The sequence below is a fragment of the Chelmon rostratus genome, chromosome 10 (genome assembly GCF_017976325.1).
Source record: "Chelmon rostratus isolate fCheRos1 chromosome 10, fCheRos1.pri, whole genome shotgun sequence".
NCBI lineage: Eukaryota > Metazoa > Chordata > Actinopteri > Chaetodontiformes > Chaetodontidae > Chelmon > Chelmon rostratus.
In genome coordinates this window covers 22,669,088-22,697,077 of record NC_055667.1, presented here as the reverse complement: position 1 = coordinate 22,697,077, position 27,990 = coordinate 22,669,088, and the positions used below count along the sequence as shown (strand labels likewise).

Sequence of the window (27,990 nt, the reverse complement as noted above, 5' to 3'; positions counted from 1 at the left end):
CAGTTCAAGAACTTAAAGCAGGTGGTCCTGACACGCTGCTGGGCTGCTGGAAAAGTTCAAGGCTCACTGCTTTGTTTAGGTAAGAAGTTTAAAAGTGTTGATCACCGCAGCAACATGATAAGAAAATGGTGATCAGGATTTTAACTACAGTCATTAAGGTCAGGGCTTTTCATCTGCCTGATTGCTTGAGACAAACAAACCACAACAAAAAAAATCCACGTGTACAGTACATGTATGTTTTAATTAGCATCTTGTTTTTATAGTATTCACCTGTGTGTGTGTGTGTGTGTGTGTGTGTGTGTGTGTGTGTGTGTGTGTGTTTTATTGTTTGTTTTTAAAAAAGGAAAGTTAAGGCTTTTTCACACTTAAACCAAGCAGCGTGCCTCGGCTTTCCCAAGTTCCAGCTCACATATGTTGTAAATATGGTCGGCTTTTTTGTTTTATGGTGTACAAACTTTGTTATTAAGATGCGCAAAACCATTGTTGTGATCCTACGTTAGAAGACACAGCACATTATGTTTCAGTCAGACCTCTGCAGTATCGTTTTTACTGCAGTAATATTGAAAACACTCCAGTTGAAATATTAATGACACCCATGACAGTTTGTTCTTGATGAGTAGACACATCATTTTTTTGGTCTTGCATAAATAGTTTTCCTTAAAATAGATAAAATGTGCAAATCCAGTGAGGTAATTTTGGACAAAATCACTGGCGCACCACAGTGAGATGAATGTAGTTTGGATAAAAAATGTTAAAAGACTGGATCAAAAAATTGGCCAGTTGATTCACTTAAACAAATTAATCACAGCTAATGATTAACATGATCATCAGACATCAGACATAGAATTCATTGTAAGATTATGCAATAAAAAATTATAAAATCCAGATCACAAAGAAAGAATGTAAAAAAAAAAATTATACACATAAATTAAATACAGGAGAAAGAAAACTAACATCAGATGTTTAACCAATAAGTCAGTGTTGAGGTAGAGACCTGGGGCCTGCACCACGAAGCAAGTTCAACAGCTGTCTTTGGGTCACTGAGTCTAACACTGGTGAGTGCAGATATTACAATAAGGCATTTTCAACATGTTCAGTAGTCTACAATGGTGACACGCTGGTGTTTTTGTCTAATGATGAAGATTTTTGGCCACTTGGGGGCAGCAAAAACAAGGTATAAACATTGTTGGTAAACAATGCTTATTTACACAGATATGAAACACATTCAGCATTGTGTTTCTAGTCACCTGATGAATAAAAGGCCAATATTTAATTACTTTTTAGCTCTGGTTTGGTCTCTACTCCTGAGGTAAATATCTGGCTTTTAGCTGCTCTATGCTCTGCTATGTTCACCAGCTAGTCGCTAACTGTGCTGTCTGTTGTCTGGTGATAAGCAGGTAGCACACGGAGGGGTATTAGAGCCTTTCCGCTGAAAACAGCTGCCAGCTGAAGCAGAAATCGACGCTATGAGCGGTAAGAGCGAACCAAACCAACTCCAATGGAGTTGTGAGTCAACAAAACAAAACAATGAGCTGAAAGATGCTAAAACGCTCTGAACTGCGGAGTCGGGTGATGACACCACGGTCTGATCCACTGTTTATGTAAAATCATTGATTATAGCTGATTAAGGTCCACCTGACAAAATGTCCATTCACATTATACTGAGCTAATTAAAAAGAGTGTTTGCATCTAAAATCGCCATTCATTAAGATGATAGTGTGGTAACTATCTCGCTGTTAATTAAAAGTCCTGTCTTAATCTCGCAAAAATTATTCTTCTCTCCCCGACATGATTATCACGGTAGACGATTCTCCTGCTGTGTAAAAATGTATCTGTTGTAACTTTATCACAGTGTTTCCTGTCAGGATCATGCAGGAGAGACGACTCCATCCTTCCACTGAGCTGACCGGTCAGTAATAGAACTGTTCTGGATTAGGCAGGTTAGGTTACCATGGTGATTTATTAAACGTGAACCAGCTTAATGATCCTGGAAAACCTGAGTTAAGCCCAAACATAGCTGGTTAATCTGGCTTCGTGATTCAGGCCCATGTTCTGAGCAACATTATTGTTTGATCACATCGCCATCATTGATCATTGATCAAAGGGAACCTGAAAATAGAACAAACTGAAAAGTGTCTGTGCCTGCTGGTGATAGTGGATGACCGACAACTCACAGGATTCGCTTCTAAAAGTCAAAATCTTAAATACTAAATTGAGTCTGTTAGGGGCAGAAAGGGAGTTTGAACTACCTGGTAACGCAGGGCAGGATAAGGCAGTAGGTTTACCGCTGCTGCTCTGATTCGAGAACGAAGAGTCGGTTCACAGTCGTTATTCACATTCAAAATAATCCTTCAGCGGAGCGAAGAGGTGACGGATGACAGGGACACTCCAGGAGCGACCCAGGACTTTCTGCCTCTGCATACGGCCCATGTTGTTCACATCCGTGTAGTGTTTGGGAAAGCCAAAGATCCTTAAAGAGTCAACCACATGGATGAGATTTAAATAAATAAATAATGTAAATTATGTTTCAAGACCACGACCCAGAAGTGGTCTGCTTTGACCACGTATCGTGGACTCAGTTGTGTCCATAGAGTGTCAGTATCTAGCTCAACCTGTCTTTTATTTCTGGCCTTTATTAGATTGTGACAGTGTATGAAAACAGACAGTTAAGCACAGAGGAAGTGAAAGAGGGGTATGACATTCAAGAAAAGTCAAACTAAATATCTTTGATGGTGCTGGAAGAAATAACCTCAGCTTTACTATGAGCCAAAAACCACCAGCACTACTACGACTACAACTAGTTTATTTCTATCAGTTACAAAGAAGAGGTGACTGAAGTGCTCAGAAATGACCTTAACTAACTTAGTCATTACATAAACATACACAGTACATGTTTACTTTAACCTTAAAGTGCAGGATTGGCCCAACTCTGATCACCTGTTCTGTACCACTGCTACTCAGGAATAAATTTTATTTTTCAGAAGTGTTTAGAAAAATACATTATTGTTAGAAATGCTTACTGTTCTAATTCGGTGCACCACAGGTAGTCCTCCTTGCCGTTCATGTTGACAGGCAGTGGTCCCATCTTGCCCTGCCGTATAGAGTTAGACTTTGTCGTGATGGTGCGGACTTTGTCAAACTGAAGGGAGACACAGGATGTCATAATCAGGGCGATGAACCATTTTAAGAAAGATTTCTTGAACTGGGTTTCTGCAGTGTTCACAGAGTTAAACTTGAGACTTTTTAAGACCCTTTTAATATCACATACAATGCAATTTAATACCTGTTTCACAATCATACTGGCCAAAGCATGAACGTACGATGGAAAACCAGCACAGACAGACACAGATATGGCCCAGAATTACTTATTAAATATCATATAATAATAATTATTATATAAATAATAATTATAATTATTATTATTAATCAAATAATGTGTCAGACTAACTAATGTAAAATGATTCATTTAACTTCACTGAAGTATTTTCTTTTTCTAAAATTGACCTTTGCCCAGTTTATAGGTGTGCTAAGTTCTCCCAACAGCCTGTAATCAGATGTAAAAATGATTTATAACTAACATTACTGCCAACAGCAGGCAAAATAAAATATCTCAGATATTTCAGCCTCTTCTAAATGTTATTTAGACTTTTTAACACCTTCTAGACAGAGTGTCGACACTTCAGGTCACACAGAGCAAACTAAATGCTTCTACCTTTGCCATCCGTCCAACTTCCAAACAATCCTGTAGGGCCACTTTGTCATCTAGAGCTGTAGCGAGAGGTCTAAAAAGAAAAGCAGACGGGAATGTGTGCTCAACATTTTTTAAGTAATGAATTTTTATGTCTTCCACTGTGAAAATACCCGTGAATAAAGGAATATGATTGTGTATTAATAATGTACCTGTTCATGCCAGGGAGGTTTCCCCAAAAGTAGCGCGCTCTGTGAGCAGGACTGACTCTTACTGCATCGATAAGAATTGGATTACACTGGGAAAAAAAAGAAAAGAAAAGTGAGAAGACAAATAATGAGCAATAAAATGCAACGCAGGCTGTTCCACACCGTCAGGCGGTAGTCAAATACCAGTAATCACATGTCATCACCTCAAGGAATCTGCAGATATCTGACTTGTCGTTGGCACTCATGAAAACCACGTTCTCAAACAACCAGAAGAATGGACGGTCGTCACCCTCCTTCGGCTTCAGCATGGTCAATATGCGGTAGAACTCGAAAAAGAGCCTTCCAGTGCCCTCTGCAGGACAAACAGTGAGATAAAGAGACAGCGTTATCAAAGAAGAAGAGTTTATGTGTGCAGAGGATGCTGAAACATGCTGGAACATTATTTTCTCAGTGACTACTTGTTTATTGTTTAGCATGCACAGCTGCAAAAAGGCCTTCAGCAGAAGTTTGGAAGCTGTGTACCAAATAATCCTTTTCGAAGAGGGTTGACCATGGACAGGTCATTACACGGACTGCCTCCAATCAGAAGATCAAATGGGCCCCATTCAGCCAGCTGCAACACACAACGTCAGAGCTTGAGTTCAGTTTTGTTGTCACACAAACCCACAGAAATGAGAAACGACTACAGAGTTAAAGGTGATTTGTTTCACATACGAAGATAAGCGACTCCAGCTTGTACTCACATGTTTCCTTGTGATGGTGCGAACATCATTGACATATTCGATCTTTCCCTCGTGCTTGATCATCCCCACGGCGATCGAATCCTCACAAATCTCAGATGCAAGGTAGCGCTCAATCTTGAGGCCCAGGTCTTTGAGCACCAGGTATCCTGTCAAGATGCCACAGTAGTTAAAAGCAGGTTAATGATAGAGGAATACATATTTAATATGTAAGTGTACATGACGTGACATCACGTACAGTACACGTCTATTTCAGGTAAATGAAGCTTCCAAATGCTTTTTTCAGTCTTCTTCTTTTGGTTGCTTCCCCATTGGGGGTCACCACAGTGGATCATCTGCTCGCTGGCAGACTGGGTCCAACATATTTCATTTGGCATAAGCTTTTTATGCTAGATGCCCTTCCTAAAGGCTGTGGCTGGGGAGCAACTCAAGGTTCAGTGTCTTGCCTGAGGACACTTCGATACGTGAACAGGAAGAGGAGGGTGGAGATCAAACCACCAAACCTCCGATCGATAGACGACCCGCTCTACCTCCTTAACCACAGCCGCTGGCTTCTCGCATTAACAAAAGCTCACAGAGACTGAATGTGAATTTACAAGATTGTCGCATGATGAACCAACCTGTTGCAATGCCGTCAAAAAGCGAGAGCACCTTCATTGGTCTGCGCTGATCAGCAGGGATGGAGGGGTAAACTCTGTGAGGCTCCTGAGATAAAAAGGTAAAGAGATGACTTTCAGCACCAGTTATATAAGAGACAGTTGCTATGTACCTGCAAGCTGTTGAACCAGCTGTTTTGTTGTAAAAGTGTTAAGAGTTGAAGACTGGTAACTTTCACATTAAACTGTATCTTCATGTATTTGCTATGTGAACACATAAAATAAATCTCAACTAGCAGGATATATGAGGACCAAGTCACTAGATGCATCAGTGTAATGGCTGAAACGATTAGTCCATCAACATAAAATTAACTGGTGATGAGTTTGATAATTTGATAAATCATTCTCTGGTTTCAGAGAATACATATACTGCACATAGATATTTTATAAAACAACAAACCATGTTTTATATCACTGTGAACTAAATATTTCTGGATTTTGGAAACTTGGTTAGACAAAAAATGTGTTTCCACAGTTGTCTGACATATTTCAGACCAAACAATTATTCTAGAAAATAATTAGCAGATTAATCAATAATCAGTAACAAGTAATTGTTTGCAGCAGCCCCAATCATTGTCCCTTGCCTAATCTGTTTGTAGCATCACCTGAAACAAAGATGAAGATTAATTTGCAGCTTCCCTCACATACCAGCTATAACTAAACACATTAGTGGCTGGATCATGTATACTGTTAGCATAAAATCGTAGTGGAAACAGGTAGTTCACCATCAAATTAACAAACGACTTGTCACATCTTTCAATAACAATAACACAGTCCTGCAAAGTACAGCCTCCAAAATGACCACAGAGCGGCATGAGCACCTCTCAACACGCAGTGAATATGATGAGCTTGGCAGTACGTACAAACTCCATGGCGCTGTTGTTGGCAAAGAAGTCTTGAACCCTCACACTCCAGTCCGGTCTGAGTTTGAGGTTTCCGCCACACTGTGAAGGCTTGCAAATGTAGCAGCTCCAGGGATCAACATCTTTCAGCGTGTCAAAGGTTCCCGGGCCCACCAGGATATCCAGGCAGTCCTTACAAAAACACCTGGGACACACAGAGAACATACATGTGAATGAGAAAATGATGCCTGTGCAAACACAAAAAAGTGTGCGTGAGTGGTTAGCATGAGCATGAGCTTGTCATTGGCCATCGCTGCTAATTCTTGTTCACTAGTACAGACATAGCTCTCATCAAAGTTTTCAATGATCTCAGATTAAATGCTGATAGTGGAAATATATGTGTCTTCATTCTCCTTGACTGTAGTGCTGCCTTCAACACTATTGATGCCCATCTTTTTCTAATCCATCTTGGGAAATGGGCTGGCCCCTCTGGTACAGTTCTAAGATGGCTTAAATCATGTATTACTGGAAGGAAATTCATGTAAGAATTGAGGAACACATGACAGAAACAGTAAAAATTGATCACGGTGTTGCCCGAGGCAGTGTCTTAGGACCTGTGCTGTTCTCAATCTACATGCTACCACTGCGATCCATAACCTGTCAGCATAGCGTGAATTTCCACAGCTATACTGACCCACATGACCCAAATACGACTGACTGACTGACAGCCATTGATAAGAGGATGAGCGAGAATCTTCTAAAGCTAAATGGAGACTGAGATCCCCCTACTTGGCTCGAAAAAGTAAGAGAGATCCTGTTCTTGCTACACTGGGACATCTGGCCTCGCAGACATGACCACAAGTAAGAAATCTCTGTCATTTTAGATTTTGATCACAATTTTACAGCCCATTTCAACCTGTTGACCAAAACTGCCTTTTGGCATTTGCACAATTTAGAGTTGTCTTTACTACTGTAACGTTGTACATGCTGGCCTACCAAAGGCAGCCATTGCAAAACTACAAACTATTCAGAATGCTGCTGCCAGGGTTTTGACCAAAACCAAAATGAGAGTTCATAAAACAGTGTTACATGCAGCCCACACTGGCTCCCTGTTTTAAACTCTTTGTTTTTAAAGGGCTGAATGGCGTCGCCCCCTTGTTTATCACAGACTCCCAGTCATTTAATGATCCTCCATGAACCCCAAGATCCTCCACTGCTGCTCTTTCAACTATTCCCAAGCTCGCCACAGAAACCTTTGGGGATGATACTTTTAGCCACAACGCCCCCAAAATATGGAGCACTCTGCTAAATATCAGACCTGCAGAACGGTTTTAAACAACAACTCAAAATGGATCTTATTAATATAGTTTATAACTAGCAGCTGTCTGCTATTTTATAAATAGCAACACTCATTTTCTCCTTTCTGGGCTAGACTATGGACAGAAAATACACATCAGGACAACCAGGAGAATTGTTTAGGTGAGGACAACAACAAATCATCAATATCAGCTCAGTTAAGATACTTTAAAACTCCTAGTGTTCAATTACTGCTACTTGCATAAAAAATCTTACTCCTTCTCAGTCCGTAAAAATCACCAAATATAATCTGAACACATCGGCATGATGCACTGTATTTTTATATATTCCAGGTTACTTTCCGGGGTTATCATTATCTCTCATGTCTGTCATTAACAAACATCCACAAAACCACTTAGAAATCATATAAAAATTCTCCTTTTAACTGCAGAACTTGTCTTAAAAGTTTTCTTCCGCATCAAATAAATCCAGTGACAGTCACAAAATGCTCGTGGCTAATTCAGCATACTATTAATCAGAATCAGAATACTTTATTGATCCCTGAAGGGAAACTGGGTCAGTTGCTACCATTGTAGAACAAGTAAATGAAATAGAAACAGGAAATAAGAAATATATTAGAAAATATGTAAAAATATGTAAAAAGTACACTAAACTACAATATAGATCAAGCATTAAATAATGAACACAACACTACTACATTTACATATGCAAATGTAAATATATAAACTATGTGTATTATGCTACAATAAATAGGATCCATCTATATAGAAATATATCTGTTGTGCAACATTCTACATTAAGACACAAGACTAAAAGAATACTAGAATACTACTAGTGCTAATACTAATACTACAATAATAACAACAACAATAATAATACAGTAATAATAATATACAGTACTATTGTAATATCATAACAACAACAACAACAATAATAATAATAATAATAATAATAATAATAATAATAATAATAATAATAATAATAATAATAATTTGAAAATCCCAAATACGGTTACTGTAATAAACACTGATGTAGTGGCCTGCCTGTGAGATAAAACACCTGAGCAGTAGTTACCTGCAGCAGCTGGCGTTGCCACACAGAATGACCTCTTGGCCGGCACAGCACACGGTGCAATACGACTGGTAGCCATCTTCATCGTAGCGATACAGCGTCTCTGTGAAGTTCTCCTGCAAACAGTGACAAGGTCGTTTTGCGGCATTTGGGATGTTAGAGGCAGCTGCGTTTCAGATGGAGGTTAGACATTCACACACTTGGCTGGGATGGAGGAAAGCAGACCACATAAAGTAGACAGAGATAGATCATCGGGTTATTAGATTACCTTGCATTTTAGACAAAGACCACCTTCAAACAAAGGGTGCTGCACTTCGATCTCAGACGATCCACAAGACAAGCAAAAATCTGAAATAGCAGACCATTACTTCCTTAAGATTAATAATTTTATGTTCATATCAAAGAAGATTTTAAACACAAGCTTCTTCAGTACTATCACACAAAACTTACTTTCAATTGTTTTGCCTTTCCCTTTGACATTTTCTGGAATTGATTCTGTAATGAAAAACATCAAAACAAGTCACAAACAGGGAAAATAATGATGATGATGATAACATTAAGTCTAGTTTTGTTATGTTTGTGGGCTATATGTGGACAAAAATAGTACGTACGTCTGCTACAAATGATGGCTGATGCATGTGCCTTATTTTTAAAAACATATTTCCTTTTTGCCGGCGGCTGGTAGTCAGACATCGAAGAGTCAGAAGACTCGTTATGTAGAGCAGCATCTTGAGGACCAGGAAAAGATGGAAACAAGATAAATTTCATGAAAAAAAAACATGTTTTTATGAAGCATCTTTTGATAATGAAACTAGAAAAAGACGTTAAGTTTTTGATAGAGCCACACAGACACAAACTGACACTGCCTGAACTAGTTGACTCAGTGAGGCTTTGTATGGAACTAATCATTAGTAAATCAGTAAATGGTTATAAACATTCATCTACCCGGAGGGGAAAATCCTTCAGGTCCCGTAGGCAGAAATCCTTCAAAAGCCCAGTCCAGCATCAGCTTCAGCTCTTTGTCTTTATTTCCTCCCGCCTCAGCAAAAGACTTGACACATCGCTCACCTGCCAACTGCAGAGAACAAACATTTCCTAGACTGAGCACATTCTCCAAGAGTGTCTGGAGTGGTCACCTTCACATAATGATGCATGAAACATCTCTTAAATGGTCACTCAGCTGTTTGAACGGTAATCAGTGTCTGCAAACAATTTATGTGTCACAACTATATTTCTATTAATTGTGAAATACATTTTCATGGCTTGTTCACAGTTTGGTCCTAATCAGCAAACTGATTTTCATCTCGTATAAAGACAAAAACAGGCAATAACTGCTGTAGCCAAACTTTCCACAAAAAATACACTAAAAGAGAGATGAGAATGAAAAATATTACGAATGTGCATTTAAATCAGGCTGCTACAGCTCCGCTGTCGAAGGGACAGATACAGGAAATCTTTCCTGCCACATGCCATTACACTGTACAATAACAGCTGAAAATAATAATAATAATACAATACTTCTTACCACTACTGTTTAGTTTTGATATTTTATTATTATGTATATAATTTTTTACTGCTTGTTATTTCGATATTTTATTATATATAGTTTGTTCTTACAGTCACGGTACACTTTATTTTCACTGCCATTTGCTTTTGATATTCTTATTTTGATATTCATTTGCATTTGATATTTCTTTCGTGCAATACTTTTACTACTGTTTACTATTTGGCTATTTTATTATTATTGTTATGTATATAATCTTTTTACTGCTCGCTACTTTTATATTTTTATTATGTATAGTTTGTTCTTTATAGTCTTATTTTCACTTATTTCACTGTGTGTAATGCTGCTGCTGCACTGCAATTTCCCAGCTTGGGATAAATAAAGTATATCTATCTATCTATCTATCTAAATAGATGGAAACTGGTGGAATAATGGAAAAAGTGGTTGATCATATTTTAAATGTTTAAATACCCTGATGTATCATGATAGCAAACAACTGAAGGACTGAAGGAATCTGGACCTTTGTCACCACAATCATGAAGAAAAATGGTGCAGATGACGGCTACTGAGTTAGGATGTCAGTATTGAAGAGACGAGAACTGACTTGACCCTATGAGCCTCCAAATCTCTTTGTCAAATCTCTTACCTCGATGATCTGGAAGATGGCTTCCTTATAGATGGGCAAGCTGGCAAAAGAATTTTTGCAGAAGCACTTGGTGAAGGCACTAAATGGCATCAGACCCTCTGTATAAATCTGCAACAGAAACCGATGTGAAAATCCAATTCAACACATTAGGTGTGTTTCTGCTGCTCGAGCACACGTACTGCACCTCTAACCTCTGAGAACATCCCGTCGCCGAACCACTCCACCCTCCGCATACCCGGGGGAGCTGACTTGGTTTTCCAAGGGATCACCAGCCCGGGCCACCAGGAGAAGCCCTTCACTTTCCCCCACACAAGTTCTCCGGACAAAAACCCTTTCCCATCCTGCACACATCAAAAAACAAGCTCAAAACACAGAACACAGATATTTTCTGTGATGTTGGTTTTGTCCTGTAACAGCTGTAACAGTTATATTACCTGGTAGGCATGTTTCCGTCGTCCTTTTGGTGTAGATTTAGTGGGTGGTGATGTCTCTGCCTGTTCTGCCTGAAAGTCAATTTAAAACAGAGAGACGTCAAAGGTAAAAAGTAAGTTAGGAAAGCCTGTGTATTTCTTATATAAATAACTTTACTATAGTTAATGCAGCAAATTCCTCAATTTACCACCAATCACTTGCACCATCACTGTTTTTGAGATTTAATTTAAGGTGAAATGGAGGAGAGAATTTGCTAAAAGCAAGGAGCAAGCGAGCCCTTCACCATTAAAATTTGAACATTCACTTTGTTCAAAACAGCATTGTGTGCTGAAATTCAACTAATCAAACAATCCATTAACCAACAAGGAAACCTGGTTTCAAACTAAACAAATCTGAACATGGGAGCCAGCATAATGCTTGGGAGGATGTGTTATCTCACTTTTGCCTTATTTGAATTTGACTTGGTACCACGTGAACAAAGCGAATGATGTATCTGAAATGACGGTGTGTTTGAGGTAGGATTGGATCCTGATCGCTGGGTTTTCCCTTTTTTTTCCCTTTGCTATGCTCAGAGGAGTCTAAAGGACGATGTACACAGAAAGTGTTTTTGATGTCCGTCACTCAGACATCTCACAGAGCAGATGTGCTTCCATTTCATGTTAAATGTAACATGAAATGTAGCTGGTGTAACAATGACTTAATTTAGGCTAATCTAAAGGCTCCCTGTGGAGTTTTAGACATTTAGTTAGCTAGTAAGCTCCAACCCTTGTTGTAAGTAGCGTTTTTGTTCTAGCAGCATTTCAGTGGGCAGAGAGGCTTGTCGTGGCCCAGGGGCATTCTGGTAGTATACTTGAGTATACCTACCACCTCTTGGGACTCCAGACCCTTTTTGCTGTCCTTATCAAGATTTACAGGTTTGGACCAGTTGCTAGCACCAGCCTGAAACACTGTACGGGCCTGTGGCGTCTGGCGCAAGCTGCTCTCCCAGCCAAAACTTCCCCTACTGGTCCCCTGAGAGACAACACACTCCCATTATGCATTCAAACAGCATGCACATGCAATGAATATCAAAACACACACACACCGAAACTTACACTCATTTCCTGGAGAATTAACCTAACCCCAACCACTACCTGTCTAGCCCTCACACACACACACACACACACACACACACACACACACACAAACACACACAAACACACACACACACACACACACAGGTAAACTGCACCTCATCACTCCAGTGACCACCATAAAGATGAAAAGACGTAAAGGCACAAGACTGTTAGTAGTTGTAAAGTATTTTTCTGGGTTCTGCTATCAAATGTAGCTGACATTATTTACAGTCAAATAACAGACATGACAGTTGCACTTAAATTCAGCTCAACCTTATGTTATATAATAACTTTTTTTTAATCAAGTTGCTTCTGTTCCATATAGATGGAGTGGATAAATAAAACAGGACAAACACAGATGAAAGCGTTTACCTGTTGGCACAGATCAAAATTTTCACGCCTCAGCTCTATGGAACGAAGGGAAAGAGCGAGATCAGAGATAATGATAACTGCACTGTGACATGTTAGAACTGGAAATCTGGAAACCTGACGCTCATTACAAAATATTTCATTAGTAGATTAAAAAGTACTTGTATAATGTTTCACTTTTCTCAGCTAAAAAGTTGCAGACAGGTGTGCTTCATTTCATAAAATACATTTACAATAGTGTAATTACACTTTTCTTAAAATAGAATAAATTGTGCAAATAAAAAGTAAAGAATTGTTTTTCTTACGCTTTATCTTTGTAAGGCGGACTTCACACGGCTTCACTGTCAAATAAACGCCATTCAGTTGTAAATAACATGCGGGATCCAATGCATAACATGTGCATCACACAAATCATCATCCAATAAAAGGTGGTTTATTTATCATATTGTTAAGTTAAGATGCAAATTTAACTTCTTTGATTTACCAATTGGAGTATCCTTCTTTTTACATTCATTGTGAATCAGGGACTGGTTCCTGCTGGTGTTGTCAGAGAGAGCGCTGTCGGATGTGATATCTGACTCGCTTTCTGTTAAGGCTTCACTCTCGGAGAACAGAGTATCGTCATCATTCTCCAGGGCCTGAGAAAGGAAGAGCACAAAATTAATTAAACACGCGGGAACTAAACACAAACACAGACAAAATTTGTTGCCGCAGCTCCTCTCTTTACATACCTGAGTAAAAACCTGCTGAGATTCCAGTGGAGGACAGGGGAGAGACAACAGGGTCAAAACAAGCTTCCGGAAGACTGAGGTCGGCTTGGTGTCCTTCAGGACGCTGGCCCAGTGTGTCTCCAGTGAAACCACTGCTGAGTTGTCCTTCTCTCCCTCGTTGCTCTCTCCTTCCTCAACCAGCTGATACTCAAGGAACTCAGTCGTGAGCTGCTTGGCCTCCCCGGGGGAGCTGCAGATTCCCAGTTTGGTCCCAAGCTCCCCTACCGCCTTCCCTGTCACTTTCAGCCTGCTCTGGGGGTTCAGCAGTTGGGCTGCGCTCCTTAGCACTCCCTCACTTAAAGGCAGCTGCTCCATAATGCAACCTGTGAGTGCGATGTAGAAAGACAACACCTCCTCTTTTAGTAGCGGCAGTGCCTCCGCAGCCTCAGACTCATTCAGGAAGTCCTCCACGGATTTCCCACCCAGACTGAGCTCAGGGCTCAACAGGTGGAATTTCTTGTTCTTAAGAATTTGGGCATCATGCTCTTTGAGGAAGCGAACAGCAGCTTGAGGATGAAGGAAGTAGGAGGTGTAGGTGCTGAGCAGGCTACTGGCTTCTTCCAGGATGAGCAGAATATCAGCACGGGCAGCTCTCTCGTCTGTCTGCAGATGTCTTTGGAAGCTGTGCAGAGGATTCAGGGCCTGCTCCAGGAACATAAACGTCGCCCTGACTTTGGGATCCTGCAGCTGAGAGCAGATTAACTTGGCTTTTATGTCGTCCTTGTCGCAAGACTTAAAGTACGATATGAGATCCGTCCATATTTCCAGGATTTTTGTGACAGACTTAAGGCAGCTGGTGTTTAGATGAAATGATGAACTGTACACATTGACTTCTGAGCCAAAAAGAGCCTCGAGGTTGCTGTTCTTGGTGGAGCAGGAGGAGTAGTGGGCATGGATATCTACCATCAACTCTTGAGCCTGATTGGAGAGCTCCTTAACCCCTGCATTGCAAGCAGCATCAGCAATGGTGTACAGCCTTCCTAAGGCTACTATGTTCGGGTTGAGATCCCTGAGCTGCGAGCAGATCTGCTCTGAGGCCGCGTCATTACCGTTAGAATAAACAGCGACAAGATTATGTGTCGGTAACTCGAATTTCTTCAAGGTCTCCATCACTGCTGTTTGATCTCCTGCACCACCCACTGACTGAAGAGCATCCAGAAATCGGATGCAGTGCCTGGAGGCTTCAACATCAAAAAACCCAACAAGGACCACAGAGACAGTGTCATCCTTTCCCAGTGTTACCCCTCCATAAATGTAAACACAGTAAGGAGTGTGCTGGCAAACAGATGTGATATCTTTGGGGTACTGCAACCCCAGCTTACGGCGTGCAAAGCGTCTAGACACCTTATCACCTTTAGCAGAGCCGGTGTAACAGTGTTTGTAGATAAACCGAATGGCTGCGTCGCTACAGGGCAGTGGCTCGGAGAGTTGGTTTTGTAGGCTCTCGGAAATCTGACTCCTTTTCTTGTGTTTGGATGTTTCCACATGTCGCCTGAGTTCATTAAGGCCTTTATGAAATGTGCTCAGGTTCCTGTCACACGTGCGACAGTAGGTATAGTGCTCTCCAAGAGTACTACGGTCAGCCCAATCAAAAATATCCTTCCATGTTTCAGTGTAAGAGTTAGATGCTTTGGTCATTTCAGTGCCGTTCTCTTCCCTGCCTGATTCCATTTTAAAATTCCCTGACAGAGTAGAAGAGAAGAAAAAATTATTCCTGCACGATCATTGTAAATGTGACCAAATGTGAATCAAAACACTGCCAGATTTAATCATCACAGTGAAAGTGAAAGCTGTATTTACATGATTGGGGAGATGCCACAATGGGGATGATATCATGGCTGTGCCGAGCTTTCACGGGGTCGTATTCTTCACTCTTCACATTTTCCGTGTAGAAAGTTTTGAACCACTTCAGGGTCTCAAAGTTGCTTTTAAAATCCCCTTTTATGAGCTCTTCCACTGGAATGGTCTAAATCGAGACAGAGAAGACATATTGAACAAGGACACTGAATGCAAGAAAATAAATATCTACCCATCATTTTATCCATCAATTGAAAAAAATACACCTAAACTTGAGTACGGACGGCATCTGAAGTCAGTGATTCAAAGTAGACTTCCCTGTGACAGGTTTGGATTTTTTAGTGTCAATAATGTGTGTGCATGTGTTTAGCTAAGCATAAAGACTAGAAACAACTAGCCTGACTCTGTACAAAAGGTACAAAAATGGCACACAAGGAAAGAAATCACAATTTGTGGTCTTACAGGAGTTACGTGCTGGAATTTTATGTGTTGAAATTACCTTTCGGCCAGGAGCAGGAACTTATTGTCTAGTGTTAGTCGTTACTGTGTGGTTGCCAGAAAACCAGTGAGGACTCAAGTAAATCACTGCTCCTGGCACTACAATATGTCGATGATAACTAATAGACAATTTGATTTTACAAGGCAATGGAAATGTAGTGTCAATCTGAGGACTAGAAGACAAGACTGTGCCACTCTGTCCTGTGTGTACACTGCTCTGCTCTGTGCTCAGAGGCATGGGGGAGACAGGCACATGAAGAGGATCTCTGTAAATGTAATCTACTGGAGTCAACTTACTCTTAACTCTGTATACTTAAGAAATCATATCTCTGTTTGCTTAGTGAAATCTCTGTTTGCTTAGTGACTCATATGTCTGTTTATTTAGTGAGTCATTTTACTATCTCTGTTTTGAAAAAATCCCCAAAAGCAATACACCAATAGAATTAGAGTAAAGTGTAAAAAGATAAAGGAGGTGTGGCCAAACCATATGGCCAAGCCCCTTGACAATAGTGTAAAAGGTGATGTTCAGAGCAGAATTTTGGTATTGTTCAGCAGGACTTGCCTGGGCTTTTTGATCTGTAAAGAGAATAAAGCTCCCTGGACTCAACTCTTCTGGACTCTTTTTCCAGACTCTTCTGGGACTTAGACTTTCTTTATGATTAAAGTGATGCAGTTAAGACCTAAGAATTAGGCAAAGAATCATAATTTGACCCCGATCCAGTCAGAATCTGGTCCTTGGCGAGGCAGAAGAAGATCCCCGTCAAAGTTGGCGCGCCAGCCAGGAGGTTGAAGTATTAACTGCAGTCTCTACCGGAACAGATTGACCTGCATTTCACAGGCCTCCAAAACTAAGATAAGCAGAGCCTTTTTTAATATCTGCTAATTTTCGGGAGTCTGATTGCTGGTGCTATCTCACCTGGGAAGACCTGACTTCACCTCCAAAAGAACCTAGTATGTATTAAATAATAAAAAACCTAATATCACTTGTTGATATAGATAAAAAGTGATTTATACCCTGAAAGTAACAAAAAACGGAGTCCAGTCCAGTTGCATGCTGCTAATCTGTGTTATGTTTTTCATTTTTTGTCTCTTTGTTTTCGTCTAAGCTGTGTCCTTTAATGTTGCTCTCGTATCTGTCAGCTACCACGCTGGGATGTGTGAATGTAAGAAATGAGTGAGCTTCTGCTAAATGTTGCCATTGTTTGTTGGTTAACTGTGTGTGTAACATTTCTTGGCAGCCTGATTTGGCTGGCAGTGCAATAATAGTACAGCCTGTGTAGTGGCCAGATTTTTTTTATGATTAAAGTGATACTTTTAAGACTTAGGCAAAGAATCATAATTTGACCCTGATCCAGTCAGAATCTGGTCCTTGGCGAGGCAGAAGGAGATCCCCGTCAGAAAAACATTGGTATGCTCCTTGTAAGTAAGATTTTCTTCCTTCATAATGGATAGTTTGTGGAAACTAACTCATTAAAGAAATTTAACAGAGGAGTAAAAAGAAAAAACAGTACATACCCTTGTGATCCCGTTCTTGCTGAAGGCCTCATGAAGGAGACTGAAGTTGTGCTTACAGTCCTCACCTTGTGCATCAAACTTCACCTTGGTGAGGTCAACAGAGCCAGGAATAACGCAGTCCATGATCTGACAGTGGCATGCACCTGTAGGATCATACACATACAGACAGTTGAGAAAGGGCTGTTTCAGCAAAATAACACTGTTTAGCTGGTTTTCAGTGGCAGTGGGGATGAACTGAACTGTGAGAAATCACAACCATTTAAACTGTGCTGGAATGGACCAAACATGCACAACATGGCTCTTCATCTAACAGCTCACTGTGGCTGTTTCTGCTTGTACTATTCTTTCCAGCAATACCAAAGACTGGTCCCCTACTGTTGTTTTGACATTTTTTGGTTGAAGAACAACTCAGCTAATAAAGTTAAGATCATTCAGTGACAAATACGTTGCATTTCATAAGGCTGCGTCACAATAAAAGCCTATTTTGATATGAAGCAGCAGCAGGAAATTAGCAACCAACTAACTAAACACAGCATAACAATAACACTGATTCCAAAAAAGTTTGGAAGCTGTGTAAAACAAATAAAATAAAATGTGAGAATTTGCTCACCTTTTTAAATATACTCAATTTAAAACTGTACAAAGACAATATATTTAATGTTTGAGCTCATCAACTTCATTACTTTTTGTACTTATAAACATACTGTATTTGATGCAACAACATGCTTCTAACAAGTTGGGACAGGGGCAACAAACGACTGGGAAACTTGTGAAGTGCTCCAAAAACACCCGTTTAAAACACAGTGCTTTCTTTCTTGTCCCCACGAAAGCCTTATGGGGCCGTGGTGTGGGTCGGCACAGTTACACACCGCTGTGCCGTGATGAAAACATGTGGATTCAAGGCTTGTTGCTGCTCAGCATGTTTAAGCGGGCTAAATCAGGTTCATTGAAAAACTGCATTAGTTCTGCTCATACTGATGAACCACCTGAACCCATCTGCCGCACATCTTTGAAGCTTGTCTTCAGCAGGTTGTTGACCCAGGTCACCAAGTAAAAGCGGCTGGATTTATCATGGGCTGAGTCTGGAATCACAACTGCTGTACTTGCCATCTTACAGCTCTCTAAGAAAGAAAACAACAAGAATGACATTTTCAGAATATTATACACTGGACGGACGGACGGACGGACGGACGGACGGACGGACGGACAGACAGACAGACAGACAGACAGACAGACAGACAGACAGACAGACAGATATCCATGTTTGCATATATACTTAACAGAAAATCTAATTTTATAGATTTTGACTGTTGCACAGGAGGTACAGCAGGTCGCCCACTAATGCCAGTGTTGGTGATTGCTCCTGTCCACATGTCAAAGAGTCCTTGGACAAGACACTGCTCCCCAATTTGCAATAGATGGTTAGGCCAGCACCCTCTAAGGTAGGCTGCTGCCATTGGTATGTGTTTTTTTTGTTGTTGTTGTTTTGTGTATGTGTCTGAAAATTAGAGATGAATGATCAGGCTCTTTGGATAAAAAGTGCTACATCAATGTGGTCCTATTTCCTTCATTATCTAGATATGTTGCTATTGTTAAATCACAAGTCTCCAGGTTTGGGTTTTCCTTAAACCACCACACCCAACTCCCAGCTCTTCCAGCTACACCTTAATAGACCCTCCCAGAAAGTTAAAAGAACTTCACCCTTTAGGGCTTTTAGTCCCTTTACCACCCAGACATGCTTAATCAGATCTGAGGACTGCCTAAATGCAAAGATTGTGGCTGCATTTAGAGAGAAAAAGGACCTCATTTACTTTATTAGTTCAACGCTTTGTTTTTCTGCCAATGTTCTTACATAAGCATTATATTTATTAGCTGAATCTTGTGTTTAAATGTGCACCCCCATACCAGATGTTCTGTGGGCCATTGCCACCCGCATCACTGTAATTTCTTCAACTATATTATTCTTACAATTCTGTAATACATGCTTTGATCTACATCTTGGTTGAAAGCGTATTTTTTCAAAAAGGAGTGTTCACATTGCTATTCATTAGAAAAACATGGCTGTCACTATTGTCAAAGCCAGTGCTTACCCCTACCCTTTGACTGACTTGTAGGGGTGGGGGTGGTGGGTGAGACTGGGCCAGTGGGTGGGTTTTAATCCCCTATTGTCTGACTGTGGCTGATACAGGCTGAGGACTACCTGTCCAATAACCTGCACATCTGCGCTTTTTTGCTTGATTTCCTTCTCATGTGTACATTCAGACATTGTAGCTGAGCACTAACAGGCCACTTGAACCACGCTGCCGCCATGTCTCCTCCCCTTTCTCCTCAGTGTATAGAAAGCATACGTGAAATCTCGCGTTGTCCTCTTTTGCCGCGAACGTCCACAGTGCACAACTTTCACTGGCAAAGAAACTTGCACTTGAGCATAATATCCTGACACTTGCAGGAAAAACAAACACAACGCACTACAAGTGGCACATTACCCGCACGCCGACCGGCATGCTCGTTTCTATAGTAAGGGTTTGTCCAGCATTTCACGTTACGTGCATGGCGCGGCGGCTCCAGTCTGGTTTCACATGATGGCACTGATCTTTATGTTTTAACGGTACATTGAAGTAAATGTAAGTGATGCATTTCAACTACGGTTAGAGAAAATGTAATCACAGCTGATTTTACGCGCATATGCATGTCACCACAGCAACCGGCAGAAAGAAACTAATTGAAGTCAATTGCAATCATTATTAGGAAGTCAAAACTCCCCGGCTCACGACCCCATCGGCTGATTTCGCCGTGGGTTCGTATGAGCCGGTCTTTGTGTTGTGAGCCTGCAAGAGGTTTGATTTACAATAAAGAAGAACAATAAAAACTGCCACAACATGACCCTGTGCGTATCATCAGGAAGCCGCCGTTATAGGCGGAAGTGACAAAGGAGTATAAGCGGCTGGTTTTGTATAAAACGTCAGATAACACTTAATGACTTACCGCGGCGGATCCCCCTTCAGACGATCCTCCTGACTCTTCGCTCCGTCCTGAAGCACATTCTCGGATAGGCAGACCGGCCCTTGTGACGTGCGCGCTATCTGGGCGCCATTGGACGACGACCACTACTGGAGGCTGTCCCATAGTAGAATTACTAGCTATTAAACTGCTGAACAGGCTTACGAAACCCTCACCCGTCTCAAAATGGAAACAGGTCGACCATAAATTATTATAATGCTAGCGCCGCATCAGTCGCAAAATATACATGCCGCTGATTTTCTGTCGGCCGACAAGTAACGATATGGCTGCTACATCACTAACCCAGGCAACTCTTCCGTTTATTTCTGAAAAGCGAAAACTGTATGTACATCAACCATAACATCGATTAACATTTACCCACCCACTCAAAATTAGCAAAGGCTCAATGCTAGGGCTGCGTCGCAGTTAAATAACAAACATCACCCATTTTCAGTTGGTGGACAGATAAAGCTAGTTGAAGCTAGCTATATTTAACTTACTTTAGAGTTCGCACTTTCTTCCTGAAACCGTACCGACATACTCTAACCGCTGAACAGGCCGCCATAACTTTCACCATGGTGTCCAACATTTCTATCTTATGGGTTAACATTAAAAAGTACACTATAATGATTAAAAAAAGAGCCTGTCCTCGTTTGGTTTAGGACAGGAGTCGAGTGTGATCGGGGACGTTTATACTGCCACACAAACGTCAAAATGTTTTGGCCTAAACATCCCGTGAACTTCTTTTCTGTTATACTCGTTAGCTAAGTTAATTGTCAAAATTGTATCTCTTTATACAATGAAAATTAAACTTGTGATCATATGATTATCGCACACTGTAACTGTTACACGAGATACCGTGTTTATAAACGCAGTAATGGCGGCTGTGTCGCGGCAACTTAAGCCGTTTGGTTATCACGCCTGTTTCCTACAGCGTTTCCGCATTCTGCTACGTTGTAACAGTGTAATTGCCTTATGTGCGACAATGGCGCCATGACAGGCCCACAGCTGGGAGGAGTGTTAACGCATTGAACGATCCACCAGACTTTTTTATGGTGAAATTTTAAAGGTGGTTTTGGCCCCGCGACCGAAATGGATAGCGTCGTCTAACAACCCAAAGAAACGAAAAACAAGGAAGGTACCTCGCGCAGTCAAAATGGCGCCGATATTTCCTATTTTCTGAAAACATCATGTAAAGAGTAGAGAACCATTACACTACCTGCACCACTTAAAAAAATGGAGGCCCGTCTTATTTCAAATAACTCAATTTGACAATCTATGTCTATCCATGCTTCTCAAAAACAGGATAAGGGTTCTGTAGCAGTTGCTGCTTACTGACATTGAACTGTTTAGCAGCTATGTTACCAACAAACTCTGGCGGACTTCTTTAATTTACCACTACTGTTGGAGCTCTATCTGTATTCATTTTTTTGACGGCTGCTTTGTGATTTGTTAACTTTGCTTTTTTTCTACTACTTTATTGCTAACCAAGGTAGCCATTAGACAAGGTGTCTGAGGCTAATGTATTGCTAATACAACATTCTTAATAATAGTTGGTTTGTTGTTGGGCTACCTGTTATGTTAATTTAAACACAATATACTTGTGCTCAAAAAGAGGATTCATTCTCAGTGAAGAACCTTGGACCCCTTATCTGCCTCTATACATGCCAAAGAGCAGTGATTCCTAACACGTCTCTGGGGGTCATCAGGTGGATACCTCCCTTCAACAGTGTTTCGCCTTAGTCCCACTACACCTCCAGGAGGCTAGGCGGTGAACTCCGGCGTCCCAGAGTCACCCCCCCTAGTGCCAGTTCACACTGCTCCTACACAATCCAAACAGCACTGCCACGTTCAACTGACCCAGGCCTGTTAAGAAGATGCTCCAGGTAGTGGCTAGTACCGATGCTACCATTTAGCTAATGCCAATGCTAACCGCTAAGAAGAACAGAAGAAGACAATACAGTTCCGATGCTACCATTTAGCTAATGCTAAATGCTAACCGCTACCTGCTAAGAGGAACAGAAGAAGACAATAAAGCTAGATTCACCTATACTGTTAATGTTAACTATTCTATGTTTACTTTTTACATTAGTTTCCTTGTTACAGTGTTAATATTTCAAATATTTTTCTTTCTTTCTTTTTTACAGTTGCAAAATTACTTCCAGTGAATTTTTAGCTATAACAATGACAAAACCTTCCCTTTTTACTTTTTTATTATATACATGCATTATATATACATATATATTAAGAGTAAGCACTGATTAACTTCAACACTATGAATTTAATTAATGACCAACAATGATTCATTGCTTGTTGCTTCATTGCTACAGGGGTTATAGTAACACGGTGGTGTCTAGTAGAGTGAGATATTTTATTATTCAAATTAGTGCCTAAGTAAAATGTTGCTGTACAACCAGTCAAGGCCCAAGTAACACTTTGTGCCATGGACCCACCGCTTGCATGACTGACTTTAAACATGTGTTATAGAGAGAATGGTACTGGGAGTCACTGAGAAGGTCCAGTGTTTAATGTGTGTGTCTGAATTTATGTCCAAGCTTAGCTCGCAGAATAAATGTTCACAAATGGTTAGAGACCGGACCACATATGCTGAACCCTGATGGCTGTGTGTCCACTGGGAAGCTGACATCATGGACTGAGGTGTACAACCCTTAATGCGAAAATGCTCTCATGGTGTGAAATATTGCTTTAATACCAAAAACAACACATTTTCCCTGAATGTCTTTTCATGATGTCATTATGAAGATAACTCTGGGCCTTTTTGACACCATCTGTGGTGAGTGTAGATGCACTCTAGTGGTTGCCTACAGCAGGGTCGTAGGGTCAGGGTAGGCTTTGTTTGTCTCACCACCTCTCCAGCAGCCCATCCTCCCAAAGGGCAGGGTCATCAAAGTGGAGACGGAGAAAGCAAGGCATTGGATGTTCACTTTTTCTTCACGTGGGGGATGTTTACTGCTGGTTTCATGGTGGAGAATGTGTGAATATATGTGTGGCGAAACATCTCTAAAAAGCAAATGAATATTTGGATTTCTCTTTATAGTTTCATCATGTGGTGGTTTAAGAGGTCAGACAAAAGGAATCCAGGATTCTCAATTGTAACCATGCATACAAAAGGAGAAAAAAAAACACCATAAATTCCACTGGTCAAAAGCTTGAATGACTGGTCCAACAAAGTCTAATCTGCAGAGGAAGCACTCGTTTAAGAGGGGTAAATGGTGAGAACGCTTAATTTGCTAGCCTGTGCTGTTTCTGTGAATGTTGACAACATATAACCTCAGTCTCAAAACGTTATAGAGCTCTCATTTTGGTTTCATTTTTTCCATTTGATCTCATATGAACGACTGTTATGATTCACTGCTAATTTACTTTGACCATCGATGTGTAAGATGTTACTGCCGCTCCTTCCTCACGATGAAAATTGGATGGAAAACTGAAATAGCAACACAGCAACAAATCTCATGTAATATCGAGATGTATGAAGGAAAGTCACAACCACTTTCACGAGCGTCATGCGGTTAGGGCAAAGAAGTAAGAATAACACAGTCAAAACACAACAACGTCTGAGAACAAGGGAGAAAAGCCTGAAAAAGAGAAGAAAACATGAAGGTCCTTGGGAGTATTCAGGGCAAGAGGCTGCTTGGCTGAAACTTTTATGAATGAGTATCATTTTGCTCTGAGAGCTGCTGAAGCTGTGGCTTTTCAGAGCAATTTAGGTATTTCAGCCATCCATCCATATGGTCTGCAGCACATATGGTCAAAATGCAATAAAAAGACCAAAACGTATAATAACTGGTCCTACTAACAATTAATGTCTATGTATCCAGCGCACGCTTATCTTAATCCTCTGTGCCGTCTCCATTGTGATCAGTGAACCACATTGTTGCTCTGGGTGACATATTCCTTGAGTACTATGATCACTATGAACACGGGCACTGTAGTTTATTGTGAGTCAACTGCTAATGTGTATGAGGTTGCATTCAGACAGACAATAGCACAGCATGGAAAAAAATGCAGCCCCTCATTCATCTGAATGGAATCAGTGCATTGACATGGCAGGGGTGCAAACAGAGGAACCTGGAACCAGAGGAACTACCTTTATTATTCTTCCTTATTCTTTTTGTTATGTATTTTCATATTGATATTTTAAGCCTGTTCAGCACTTTGGTCATCTGTGGTTGTAAATGTTCCATACAAATAAACTTTGATTTGACTTGATAATATTATAAAGTGCAGTGTTTTGGAACTCAAACTCATGCTAACCAACATAGCCCTTTTCGACAGGAACGCTCGCTAAATCCACTGCTGAAAATAGTCCCAACTAATACAACATTGATTCTTGTTTGTGTCGTGCATTAATCTACAGTATCCAGCTGTGTTAGGAAGTTGTTTTATGAAAATTAAACTATATATTTGTTACATATTTTAAACCTGCAATAACTGAATTATGTGGCCACATGGGGGCAACAGAGGCAAGCTGTAAACACAACACTGACATATCATCTGCCTTTAAGTTGATGTGGTGAACTTGAGAGCACAGAGTTAAGTATTTACACAGCCAGCAACATTGGAGCGACATTATAGTACATTTGGAGACGTGTCTCTGGCCAACTGAATGTAAGTCTAAGTATGTAAGTCTGTTAGGGGAAAGCTCAGGGGAAACCCTGGCACAACATGAAAACTCCCACATGCCAAGAACCACCAGCAACAACGAATTTGCGGCCGTTTAAAGTTTTATTTATAATCTGTTGCACACAGAAGCGCACTTGGTGGCAGTCTGGCTGGAAGTGGCCTGCAGGAGCTGGGAGAATCAAGCCTTTTAAACTGTAAGCTTGGAGGCTGGAACCAATCAGCTCCCTGGAACAACCTACACAAACACACACATAGTCAATCATTCACTCAGTCAACAAGCCAGAAATGAAGCCCATCACACACACACACACCCACACACAGCCGAGAGAGAGATCTGCAGCACATGCACACAGGATATGATAGCACATACACATATACATGTTGTCCATGTTCCATTATTCACTCTCCTTTAGCTTCTTTTGGTTTCAACAAGTCCCAGAGAGAAATATGTGGCATTTTAGCTTCTAAGTGTGCCACTATGTTCACTATGTTTGTTTCTCTGTGGTTTATCAGAGATTTTTGAATGAAAACTGCTGCCTGCTGCAACCGAAAGCACTGAGGAAGGAACAGAAACTGAGTGGGTTTTGGTCATTAATGGGATTTGTTGATTGTAAGAAAAGTAAAGAACAACACCTGCCTTATGCTTTAACTTGTGCATTAACGAAGATAATTCAAGAGTTGGATTTAAAAGGAAAAAAAACAGAAAGAGAAGCTTAAGTTAGTGAAGTTTGACTTTTTCTGACTCCTGAAATGTTAGCAGAATGCATGAACTGTAACATCCAATTAACAATAATTACAATATAAATCGCTTAATGTCAACATATGTGAGGCTCTGAGACTAAAAAGATCTTTAACTCAACTGCTTTTGCAGGGGGGATAACATGTGGTGTGAGAACAGGGAAGAGAAGTCTGAAAAGGGGAAGAAGACAGCAACAAAGGTCAGCGTCATTTAGGGGTTAAGGCTTAGAGGACAGAGCCTGACAGGTGCAATCAGATGTGTCACGCAGCCATGGTAAAGTGGATGTCAGTTCAGCCGCAGGGGGCCACTATAAGCATGTCACAGCCAATCAGGAGAGTAGAATAAGAGCTGGAGAGTGCTAGGGCAGCAGGGAATGTTTGTGCCTCTCCTCAGTGAGCCCATTACACCTGTCGTGAACGACCAGCACCGGTGTGGTTGAGGCCACAAACACAGGTGACGCTGACAGGTCAGGACTTGATCAAGTAGCTACATGCAAATCAGCTATTTGTGAATGGACAGATGAGGTCACATTTGCTGACTGGCTGGCTGGCCATCTGACAACTTGTTTGTGACTCGACTAGCAGAATTTGTTGCCACTTAACTCGCACACACCTGGCAGTTTAATAAGCAGATGTTGTGTCAAAGATAAAGCTTTAGTTATGAGCAGTGGTTAGGTCACCGGGGTCACATATATAATCTGCCTTTGTGTAGAGGTAGCAGGCTTCCTCTGGGCCCCTCGACGCCCCTCAGACCGCAGAGGGTTGGGCTGACAGACATGCAACTTCTCTAAAGTAGTCGTGCAGGAAAATGCTGAGGTTCTTTACATGCATTAACTTTTACTTCACTCTATTTATCCCATTTAATTAAAAATTGAGATAAAATAAGATTAAGATAAAGATAATTTGCCCTTAAAATACAGCATGTTGTACCACATCCTGCTCTGTACTCATTTTAGTAGCTTGTATTTTAAAATGCAGATTTTCATCTTTCTAATGATTGACATGATTACATGTCTGTGAAACATATGGTAAAAGGACAGTTATTTATTTTTTTGTCTTTAAATCATGTCATGAGGTTTATATATATATACAGTATATATATTTTATATGATACCTTCTAAGAAGTGAGTGGCCAGTGGTTTTGGTTAATGTCAGTATGGTATAAAAAAACAACTTGCAGAGCCTTGAATTTTGCTTGAGGCACCCCAGGACATCCATCAGAGCGAGCGTTAAGTCACCTTTATCATTTGTCAGGTACTTTGTTGAGAGCTGTTTCTGTTTCTTGTTGATACATTCAAACTATGACAACTGACATGTGATAGTTGGCTGCTTGAAAGCTTTTTAACAGAAACCTGAGAGGAAGCATTAGCAAACATGGATACAGGGAAAAAGATAACTGCTGGTGCTATTCCCCTCTGAGCCCGTGGTGGCATGTTATCAACATCCGGCGTCTCTAGGCAACTACCTCTGACGTGGATGATGTCATTTCCGAAGCAGCCAGCCACAACACGGCTAACTCTGCGGCGGTCGGCTAGTTTAGCTGTAGTTTGCGACTGTTATTTCTTACAAAATGGGTGAATATTTTTCCAACTCTGAGGTGGTGGACGATGACTTTGTTTCAAATGGACGTCCTTACCATTTTGAGCCAGAGTACACGGACGAGGAGCTCGTTGAAAGGAGGATGCGGAGCCAGAGAAGTCTGGTTCAGGAAAATGTACGTCACCACTGGCACTTTCCTAAAAAATAAAATAAGTATGTTACACAGGATCATGAAAACGTTTTAATTGAATGCACTGTTGATAAGGATTCTATTTGTAGCCTACATGTAGGTACGGGTGCGTGTCTATTTTCCCATTTGAAATTGCTATTTTATGATCTACAGGTTGTTCATTTTATTCTTTGTGTTGTTGTTGTCACTACGCGTAATGCTGCTGTTGCACTGTAATTTCCAAGCTTTGGATTTAGGAAGTCTATTTATCTATTTATCTATATTACACCGATCCATGTGCACAGGTTATAGCCTAATAAAAACACTACCCAAAACTGCATTTGAAATGCATTACCTCCGTTGTGTCTGTTGTGCCTTCTGCAGCCATCGGGATAGCATTCTTCCTGAGGTTGAGACGCTGAATTTTCTGGCCTTCTATCATTGGCTTTGGAGGAAAAAAGTCATCCGGCGTGAAGTGAGCACTGCAAACCCGATGATCCGCACATCTCAATGCTTCCACTTCAGTATTCGGGTCCATTTTCAGCGCAGCTAGCCAGAGCTTCAGTAATGCCAGGTTGCGGAGAGGAAGCCTGTGGAAGCTGAGCTTCGTCCAATTGGTCATTTTGTTCGGACAATTTGGAAACACGCAATAACGAACCATAGCTGTGCCAAACTACAGCTAAACTAGCCGACCGCCGCAGAGTTAGCCGTGTTGTGGCCGGCTGCTC

The 27,990-nt window shown here is 40.9% G+C and overlaps 1 protein-coding gene across 2 annotated transcripts; it reads right to left on the bottom strand.

Annotated features, from left to right (window-relative positions):
- Positions 1 to 273: 273 nt before the first annotated feature.
- dnmt3ba (DNA (cytosine-5-)-methyltransferase 3 beta, duplicate a) lies at positions 274 to 27,990 on the bottom strand. Of its 2 annotated transcripts, XM_041946691.1 has the most exons (27): positions 27,618 to 27,990; positions 27,191 to 27,290; positions 18,156 to 18,290; positions 17,170 to 17,312; positions 15,160 to 15,325; positions 13,321 to 15,041; positions 13,074 to 13,227; positions 12,895 to 12,930; positions 12,593 to 12,627; positions 11,970 to 12,116; positions 11,108 to 11,176; positions 10,865 to 11,014; positions 10,674 to 10,781; positions 9,469 to 9,598; positions 9,135 to 9,251; positions 8,974 to 9,018; positions 8,792 to 8,871; positions 8,527 to 8,639; positions 6,157 to 6,340; positions 5,258 to 5,342; positions 4,641 to 4,786; positions 4,420 to 4,510; positions 4,101 to 4,249; positions 3,901 to 3,986; positions 3,713 to 3,782; positions 3,021 to 3,139; positions 274 to 2,470 (listed from the first exon to the last, which is right to left on the bottom strand). In XM_041946691.1, the coding sequence occupies exons 1-27, from the start codon at positions 27,921 to 27,923 to the stop codon at positions 2,329 to 2,331; spliced, it is 4,827 nt and encodes a 1,608-aa protein (XP_041802625.1). In that variant the 5' UTR covers positions 27,924 to 27,990; the 3' UTR covers positions 274 to 2,328. The 2 variants fall into 2 exon arrangements, with proteins under 2 accessions (XP_041802625.1, XP_041802626.1); XM_041946692.1 differs by lacking the exons at positions 27,191 to 27,290; positions 27,618 to 27,990 and adding an exon at positions 20,155 to 20,224.

Excerpts from the sequence above, each read along its gene's own strand:
- dnmt3ba (XM_041946691.1), bottom strand. The coding sequence starts at position 27,923 with ATGGTTCGTTATTGCGTGTTTCCAAATTGTCCGAACAAAATGACCAAT. Across the intron at positions 13,228-13,320 it reads CTCAGCAGGTTTTTACTCAG|GCCCTGGAGAATGATGACGA; the intron begins GTATGTAAAGAG and ends TTCCTTTCTCAG. Across the intron at positions 10,782-10,864 it reads GCGACGGGATGTTCTCAGAG|ATTTATACAGAGGGTCTGAT; the intron begins GTTAGAGGTGCA and ends TTTCTGTTGCAG.